This window comes from Silurus meridionalis, chromosome 7 (genome assembly GCF_014805685.1).
Source record: "Silurus meridionalis isolate SWU-2019-XX chromosome 7, ASM1480568v1, whole genome shotgun sequence".
In the NCBI taxonomy this organism is placed as follows: domain Eukaryota; kingdom Metazoa; phylum Chordata; class Actinopteri; order Siluriformes; family Siluridae; genus Silurus; species Silurus meridionalis.
Window position 1 is genome coordinate 1,355,655 of NC_060890.1, and position 9,175 is coordinate 1,364,829.

The 9,175-nt window shown below is 43.8% G+C and overlaps 1 protein-coding gene across 1 annotated transcript in view; it reads left to right on the top strand.

Annotated features, from left to right (window-relative positions):
- The window catches only part of drosha (drosha ribonuclease III), a 46,465-nt gene extending 38,212 nt beyond the window's left edge, over nt 1-8,253 (top strand). The window contains 5 exon segments of the mRNA XM_046853769.1: nt 938-1,020; nt 3,920-4,023; nt 5,758-5,850; nt 6,015-6,061; nt 7,885-8,253. Coding sequence (XP_046709725.1) covers nt 938-1,020; nt 3,920-4,023; nt 5,758-5,850; nt 6,015-6,061; nt 7,885-8,015 — 458 coding nt within the window. The 3' untranslated portion in view covers nt 8,016-8,253.
- Nucleotides 8,254-9,175: the final 922 nt, after the last annotated feature.

Below are 9,175 nucleotides of genomic sequence, written 5' to 3' on the forward strand. Positions count from 1 at the left end.
CCTTAAAATACCAAGAACGAGACCAGGATCTCTTGGACTAGAGCTTTGATAAGGTAATGGACAAAGTGCTCATGACAGCATTAAGTTCAACTCCAAATCCTGACCACCGGACCAGATTACTGCATCCTGAGACTTATACTAAATTCTAAACTCTAAGCAAAGTCCAATATTTGAACTAAGTGCAAGAGTAAGAAAAACCTCCTACAACCTGACACAACGTGATGCCGCGGAGAGAACGCTTCTTAATCTGTTAGTCTCCTGGCAAGACTGACGCTCGGACTCTGACTGAAGCTCAGACTGAAGCTCGGACTTAGATTAAAGCTCAGAAGCTGACTAAAGTTCAGACTGACTTGAAGCTCCGACTCTGACTAAAGTTTGAACTCTGACTGAAGCTTGGACTTAGATTAAAGCTCGGACTCGGACTAAAGCTCGGACTGACACTCGGACTCGAACTCGGACTGACGCTCGGACTTAGATTAAAGCTCAGACTGAAGCTCAGACTCAGACGGAAGCTCGGACCCAGACTGAAGCTTGGACTCAGACTGAAGCTTGGACTCAGACTGAAGCTCAGACTCAAGACGGAAGCTCGGACTCAGACTGAAATTTAGACTCAGACTGAAATTTAGACTCGGACTGAAGCTCGGACTCGGACTGAAGCTTGGACTTAGATTAAAGCTCGGACTCTGACTGAAGCTCGGACTTAGATTAAAGCTCAGACTAAAGCTCAGACTCAGATGGAAGCTCAGACTCAGACTGAAATTTAGACTCAGACTGAAGTTTGGACTCAGACTGAAGCTCAGGCTCAGGGTTTAATTCTAACTGCTTCCAGACAATAAAAAATGGATGTTCTTGAATTGCTGCTGTTTTCACCTTCTGTAATAAAATTGGAACACGTTACATGGAACATCTTTTTTCTTTTCTTTTTTTTCCGCTCCAGCTTTCATCGCTGCACTTTACATCGACAAAGACCTCGAATACGTTCACACGTTCATGAACGTCTGCTTCTTCCCCAGACTGAAGGTACGTTCATGTCCAGCAGTCTAGCCGTATATCAAAAGTCTGATTTGTCCTGATTTGTTCCTGCAAGCTGCTGTTACCTTCTGATTAGGTTCCATTTTACAGCACGAAAACTAGCTGTTTCTTTCTTGGCCTAGGATTTGAATTTTGGTGCCTCACTAGCGGAAATGGTACACTGTAAACTGTGCTACTTTCTGATGGAGAGATGGGTTGAGAAGAAACTCCTGTAGTCTAGAGAGCAGCTTTCTTTCCTTTCCCTTTTTTTTTTTTTTAGCCTGGCCTGGATTTACACACACACACACACACACACACACACACACACACACACACACACACTTTCTTGCTAGTCCATGCTAATTGCTTGTCTGTCGCGCGTCTCTGGAGAGAGAAGGACCGAAGTTCAGCACGACATCGCCATGACCCTGATTTTCATTTATGAGAAAAGCGACAGGGAGAAAACGTCCATTTCTCCTTCAGGGGAAAAAAAAGAGAAATAATAATTTTTTTTCTTTCTGCTTTAACGGGGAAGACATGAGGAAAAAGAAGGTCGTCAGTGTCCATCCATCGCGATAACTTAACTTCCTCCCGAACAATGAGAACACACCGGGGGCTGGAGGGGAAGAGGGAATGAAGGACAGAGGCCAGAGCGTGTGAAGGTTGCAACAAGTATTACTTTAAGTGTATGGAGAAGAAAGACAGGAAAGCGAAAGTGTGAGGATGGTGTGACCCACCCAAAGTTATTTCAGACTGAGACGAGGAGGAAAAGATTAATAAATAAAAAGAAATGAGAGAAAGAGGGAACATTGGGAGCGAAGGGTGTGGGCAAGGGCATGTGTGATATGGTGGGATTGGGCGTGATGGGGGTTTGAGGAGATGGAGTGGTTGTATAATTGGAGAGAGGGGGAGAGAAGAGAGGAAAGAGAAGAGAGGTTAAAGTGAAGAAGAGATGGAGGGGTTGAATTGAAGGTGTGATAGCAGAAGAGAGATAGTGGGATTGAAGGACGGAGGAGATGAAGTAGGAAGGCCAGCTGGGGTATCAGCGATGGAAGACCACATGTGAGGAAGAGATGAATGGATTGGAGAGATGGAACTATGGGCTGAAGTGAAGAAGAAAAGGAATGGTTGGAAAAATGAGGAATTTGAGAAGGTGAAATAGGAAGGCCAACTGGGGTAGAAGTGATGGAAGATTAAATATGAGGGAGAGATGTGGAAGGATTGGAGAGGTAGAACTATGGGCTAAAGTGAGGGAGAGATGGAAGGATTGGAGAGGTAGAACTATGGGCTAAAGTGAGGGAGAGATGGAAGGATTGGAGAGGTGGAACTATGGGCTAAAGTGAGGGAGAGATGGAGTGGTTGAAGAGACTGAGGGATTTTAGGAGGTGAAGTTGGAAGACTAGCTGGTGTAAGAGAGATGGAATATTAGATGTGAGGAAGAGATTGGATTAGAGAGATGGAGGGATTGGAGAGGTGAAACTATGGGCTGAAGTGAGGATGAAATGGAGGTGGCGGGATTGGAGTTTTGTGAATTGCCTCAGGTTGGAGTGATGAAGGAGGAAAAAGAAAGGAAGGATGGTGGGATTGCAAAGACTGAGGTTTTGGAGAGATGAGGGAATTGGAGAAATGGGTTGGAGTGACGGTAAAAATAGAGCGATAGAAAGATCGGAGAGATGGATGGGTTGGAGCGAGAAAGATCAAAGAAGCAATGCTGAGATTGTGAAAGATGGAGGGATAGAAGGGGGACTTAGATGCAGTTGTGGAAGGGATTTAAGAGATGAAAGAATTGGAGAACTAGAGATTGGAAGGACAGCTAAAGAGGAGAGATGGAGAGATTGGCGTTCTGATTGAGGAGATGAATTATTGGACAGATGAAGGATTTGAGAAGATGGAGGGATGTGGGAGATGGAGAGTTTTGAGAGGGAAGAATGGGGGGAATTGAAAAGCGGGCGGGTTTTGGAGAGATGAAGTTGTAGAGAGATGGAAGGGTTTGAGGCATGGAGCGAGACACTGAGGGGTTGAAGAGATGGAGGGATTAGAAAAGTTGGCATGACAGAAAAGATTCATAATATGCAGGGATTGGAGAGATGAAGGGATTGGAGAGATGAAGGGATTGGAGAAATGGATGAGTTGAATGGATGGAGAGATTATATTTTATGTAGTGAAATAAAAGAAAAAATGATTAAAAGAAAGACGTTCAAGCGGGGGAGAATTAAAGGACAAAATCCAGATAAAGATAGAGAGATCGAAGTGCACGGTGGATGGAGGTATAAAATCTTGAGAATGGAGAGAAGCGAAGGGCAGAGGCAACAAGACACAGGATGAGAGCGAAACGATGGAATGATGGAGAGATTAGAGAGGCGAAAAGGCGCAATGTGACGAGGGACAACGCCGGAGATGGTGTGAGCTGCAGATCATTTCAGATGAAATGAGACGGAAAATGGGTAAAAAGAAAAGTGGTTAGAGAAGAAGGGGAAAAGAGACGACGGAGGTGAGGGAAGGAAGTTTTTTTATTTGAAAAAAGGAAAGGATCGAACAAAAGAAGATTGAAAGTGTATAAAAAGAAAAATGTAAAGTGAAAATGAATTAAAGAAAGAAAGAAAGAAAGAAAGAAGAAAGAAAGAAAGAAAGAAAGAAAGAAAGAAAGAACTGAAAGTGAAAGAAGGATGTTATTAAAGGTTGAAGTGATAAAGCAGGATGGGAAAAAGTGGGAGAGGTAACTGGAGGAGGGATGATGGAGGGATGCACTCATTAATGAAAGAGTTTATGATTCTCTATTCACGTGCACTTTTCTCCCTTTACCCTGAGTGCACTGTGCTAATGGGATTTTCTTCAAAGCCGCAATGTCCTCTGAACACACACTCTGTGTGTGTGTGTGTGTGTGTGTGTGTGTGTGTGTGTGTTACAGGAGTTTATCCTGAATCAAGACTGGAATGATCCAAAGTCTCAGCTCCAGCAGTGCTGCCTCACCCTGCGCACTGAGGGCAAGGAGCCGGACATCCCGCTCTACAAGTACGCTCTCATTACACACTCACTACGCTCTCATTACACACTCACTACACTCTCACTAGACTCTCATTACACTCTCATTACACTCTCACTAGACTCTCATTACACACTCACTACACACTCATTACACTCTCACTCACACACTCACTCACGCCTCACCACGCTCTCACTCACGCTCTCACTACACACTCACCACGCCTCACCACGCCTCACCACGCCTCACTCACGCCTCACCACGCTCACTCACGCCTCACTACGCTTTCACTACACTCTCACCACGCTCTCACCACGCTCTCATTACACTCTCACCACGCCTCACTACGCTCTCACCACGCCTCACTCACGCCTCACCACGCTCTCACTACACTCACTACACACTCATTACACTCTCACTACGCTCTCACTACACACTCACTACACACTCACTACGCTCCCACTACACTCTCATTACACACTCACTACGCTCTCACTACGCTTTCACTACACTCTCACTACGCTCTCACTACACACTCATTACACTCTCACTACGCTCTCACTACACACTCACTTTGCTCTCACTATGCTCTCATTACACTCATTACGCTCTCACTACACTCTTATTACACTCTTCTGTGGTTCTTTCCTCTTTTTCTTCCTCCGATTGATTTTTTCGCTCTTGTTCTGGATGATGGATTGTGTTAGATCTTTGATGTGGCCATGAGGTGCAGACATTCACCTTTAAATTCAGAGTAATTACATCCTAATTAGGTGAGCGCTGTAGGAGATACAGCCCTGTTTTATAATGAACGTGTGTGTGTGTGTGTGTGTGTGTGTGTGTGTGTGTGTGTGTGTGTGTGTATTTTATTTATTAGTAAGTTGATAAAAGATCTCGGGGTTAATTCCGAGTGACATTTGGGGTTTGGAATCTGTCAGCGGCGACTCTCTGTATAAAGTTGTGTCATCATCCAAATATTTATCTACCTGAGCAGTTTTGTTTTGCTCCTCGTTCCGACTCGAGTCCTCCATGTTTGGACAGGAAATGTCACGGAGTGCCCTTGAGCTCCTGTGACCTTCTCTCTCTCTCTCTCCCTCTCTCTCTCTCTCTCTCTGTGTCTCTCTCGGTGTCTCTCTCTGTGTCTCACACTGTAATGTTCTGCACTCATTGTTGCTCACGTTACAGTAACGTGTGTTTTCATCATCGTTACTCTCACGCTTTTCTTTTACACTCCTCCACTCTTTCTCCCTTCTCGCTTTTCTCCGTCTCACCTTTCTTTTTCTCCCTTTCTTTTATCTTACTGTAGTTTCTCACTGTTTTCTTACTCTTCGCTCTCTTACTTCTCTCTCTCAATCACTTTTCGCTTGTCTCACTCTTTGGTCTCACTTTTCTCTCGCCATGTCTCGCATTCTATTATGTCTTACTCTTTTCTCATTTGTATCACTCTCTTCTGTCGTACTTTTCTCTCACTTTTGATCTCACCCTTCTCTTACTTGTAGGTCTCACTCTTATTTTCCTACCGCTTCCATCCATCTCACTCTTTTCTCACTTTATATCTCACTCCTCTCTTACCTTTTTATCACTCAAATCTCTCCTCTCTCACTCTCAATTCTCTCACGTTTCTCTTTTTCCACACTTTTCTGTCTCACTCTTCTCTCCCTCATCCTTCACTTCTCAACAAGGTTAGATTAAAAAGCTAATTTGATTGCATTAAGAACGAATTGGGTGATTGTTTCTCTCTCTCTCTCTCCGTCCCTATGCAGGACGCTCCAGACCGTCGGGCCGTCTCACGCTCGCACCTACACGGTCGCTGTGTACTTCAAAGGCGAGAGGATCGGCTGTGGAAAAGGACCGAGGTATGGAGATGCTTGAGCTAGTGGTGTCTCGTTCTCTCTGCTCCCTCCATCAGGGTGGAGTTATGGAGTGTGGTGCAGCTCAAATATGGTTCATCATCTCAAGAACTGAAAGAGGGAGCAAGAGGAACACACATCTATTAAACATGTTCTTTTTCTCTACACAGTATACAACAGGCTGAAATGGGAGCTGCCATGGATGCTCTGGAGAAATGTAAGCTCCTCCTCCTCCTTTCTCGTCTGCTTTTCTTTTTCTGGTCCCGCTCTAGCTTCTCGTCCTTCTGTTTCCGCTTCTCCTTTTTTCTCCTCCTTCTTCTTCACTTCATGCTCCTCCTTTTTTTTTTTTTTTTTTTTTTGGGATAATCCTTCTACTACTTCAGCTTCTCCTCCTGCTGCTTCTTCACCTTCTTCTTATACTCCTCTTCTCCTCCTCCCTCCATCCTCTCGCCCCTCCTGCAGCGTTACTGCTAAACAGACTGTAAGCGAGTGTTTGGAAATAAAAACATGCTGCAAATTTGCAGGTTTCAGTGTGACAGCTGGAAGAAACAGATGAGTCATCATCTCTCTCTCTCTCTCTCTCTCTCTCTCTCTTTCTCCCCCTGATTCAGTCTTTCACCTTCTTATTCTGTCGCTCCTCTCTTGTGTTTTTTCTTGCACTCTTGGCTGCTGTCAGGGTGATTGATATTTGCTCATTTGTGGTAAATGAACACCTGTCCTGCACTTCTCCCTTTACATAGGAATAAATTAGCAATGTTTTCTTCAGTAAGATCAGATGAATCTCTCTCTCTCTCTCTCTCTCTCTCTCTCTCTCTCTCTTTTTTTTCTCTCATACTAAACTCACCCCACACCTTTGCTCTTTTCCATCTGATTCATCTTACTGTCCTCCTCTCCTCCACACTCTCTCACTCCTCACATAGTTCTTTTACTCTACTGTCTCATTCTCATCTCTCACCATAGTGTGTCTCGCCTGGCTCACTCTACTTTTTTTAATTCTAGTCTCACTCTACTCTCTCTACTGTCTCTTTTCCATTTCTCACTCTAGTCTCACGCCACTTTCTCACTCTAGTCTCACGCCACTTTCTCACTAGTCTCACTTTACTTTCTCACTCGTCTTACTCTTCTGCCTCACTCTAGTCTCACTCTTCTGTCTCACCCCACTTTCTTACTCTAGTCTCTCTCACTGTCTCATTCCTAACTCTCACTCTAGTCTCAATCTAATCTCTCACTCTAATCTCTCTCTAGTCTCACTCTAATCTCTCTCTAGTCTCACTCTAATCTCTCACTCTAATCTCTCACTCTACTTTCTCACTCTAGTCTCACTCTAATCTCTCTAGTCTCACTCTAATCTCTCACTCTAATCTCTCACTCTAATCTCTCACTCTAATCTCTCACTCTAATCTCTCTCTTGTCTCAGTTTAATCTCTCACTCTACTTTCTCACTCTAGTTTCACTCTAATCTCATTCTAGTCTTTCTTCTGTCACTCTTATTTTACTCTTCTGCCTTACTCTAGTCCCACTGCAGTCTCACTCTACTTTTTCACTCTAGTCTCACACTTCTTGTCTCATTCATTTTCTAACACCCAAATATCCCTCCTACTTTTCTTACTTTTCTCTTATTACCCTCTCCTGCCTCATTCTTTTCTCACCTTTCTCTCACTCAAGTCCATCACTTTTCTGTTTCAGTTTTCTCTCATTCTTCTGTCTCACTTAAAACTCCCACTCTCACTTCTCTAATGTTTCTCTTTGATTTTGATCTCAGCTTTCCATCACACTCTTCTGTCTCACTCAGATCTTACTTTTCTCTCATTCTTCTGTCTCACTCAACCCTTTCACTCTTCCTTCTCTTACGGTTCTCGTTCACTTTCAAGAGTTTTTCACTTTTCTCTCTCACTCTGATCTGCTCATTGAGCTCATGTTGGTTAACAGGTGGAAGTATCAATGCTCCAAAATTCCAAAGTTTGAAACTCGTGCAATTCTTTTCCCATAAACGCTTCCATTATTTTATTTTTTTTTCTTTCGTCATTCGCTCTGTTCCAGATAACTTCCCTCAGATGGCTCATCAGAAGCGCTTCATCGAGCGCAAGTACCGGCAGGAGCTGAAGGAGATGAGGAGGGAGAGAGAACGGCAGGAGCGAGAGAGCGACGATGCCGAGGATGCTCACAAATAAGGACACACACACACACACACACACACACACACACACAAACACACACACACACTGTATAATAATCACCACAAAGGGAACATGGATAAATGGACTTGTTTGACGTGGAGCCTCTTGTCTTTATGGGTCATACCATTATTTAAAAAAAAATAAATAATGCACCCCAATGACTTTGAAGGTCATTTTATACGTTTTTATTTGTTTTACACGTTCTGTAATGTAATAAAGTTTTTCCTCCTTGTCCACGACTCACCCAGGTCTCTTTTTGTTTTTTCCACCCCAGACTTGTAAACGGTGACGCGGCAAAAGAAACTCGTTTAGAGGCGTGAAAACACGAGGTCGCACCGTCGCTTAGTTTTTTTGTTGTTGTTGTTGTTTTTTTGCTTGAACCGTTCGAAAGGTAAAGAGAAATCAACAAAGTGTTTACTCGTCAGCAGCCCAGGGGTCAGTTGGGACGCTCGGCGGGTGTCGTCTCACGCCGCTTCACGGCAGTCGTCACGTGTCGATTTGATTATAAACACCTCCTGATTTATCCGCTGCACCTCGAACGGTGAGAAAATAAAATAACAGCCATAACAGTTTTTTTTTTTTTTTTTTTACACACGTTTTAAACTCTTGTTCGAGGCACCAAGCAGACGGTGTGCAGACAGTGTGCAGACGGTGTGCAGATGCAGTAAGACTTCAAAGCCGTCTAAATCCACCGAGGAGGTCAGGTCCAGAGTTAATTCTGGGGGTCGCGTTTGTTAATTAGTGTTTTGAATGGAAACTACTGACTCACATTCTGAGTCACTGATTGCTAATGACTCATTCATTGTTTGACTCCCCATCTGACTCGCTGACTGGGAATTTAATGTCTGGGTAAATTACTGACGCATTCACAAACTGACTCACAATCTGAATCACTGACTCTGAATTTTTCTGACTTATTGACTGACTCATTTAAGGACTTTCTCCCAATCTGACTCTGACGTAATTTAATGTCTCTGACTCATTCACTGATTGCCTCGCCATATGGCTCACCAACTCTAAACTTAATGTCTAAGCAACTGATTTACTCACTTTTAGACTCGCCGTCTGACTCGCCGACTGGCAAATTAATGTCTGTTTTACTCACTGACTCATTCACAGACTGACTCACAATCTGACTCACTGACTTGGCACTT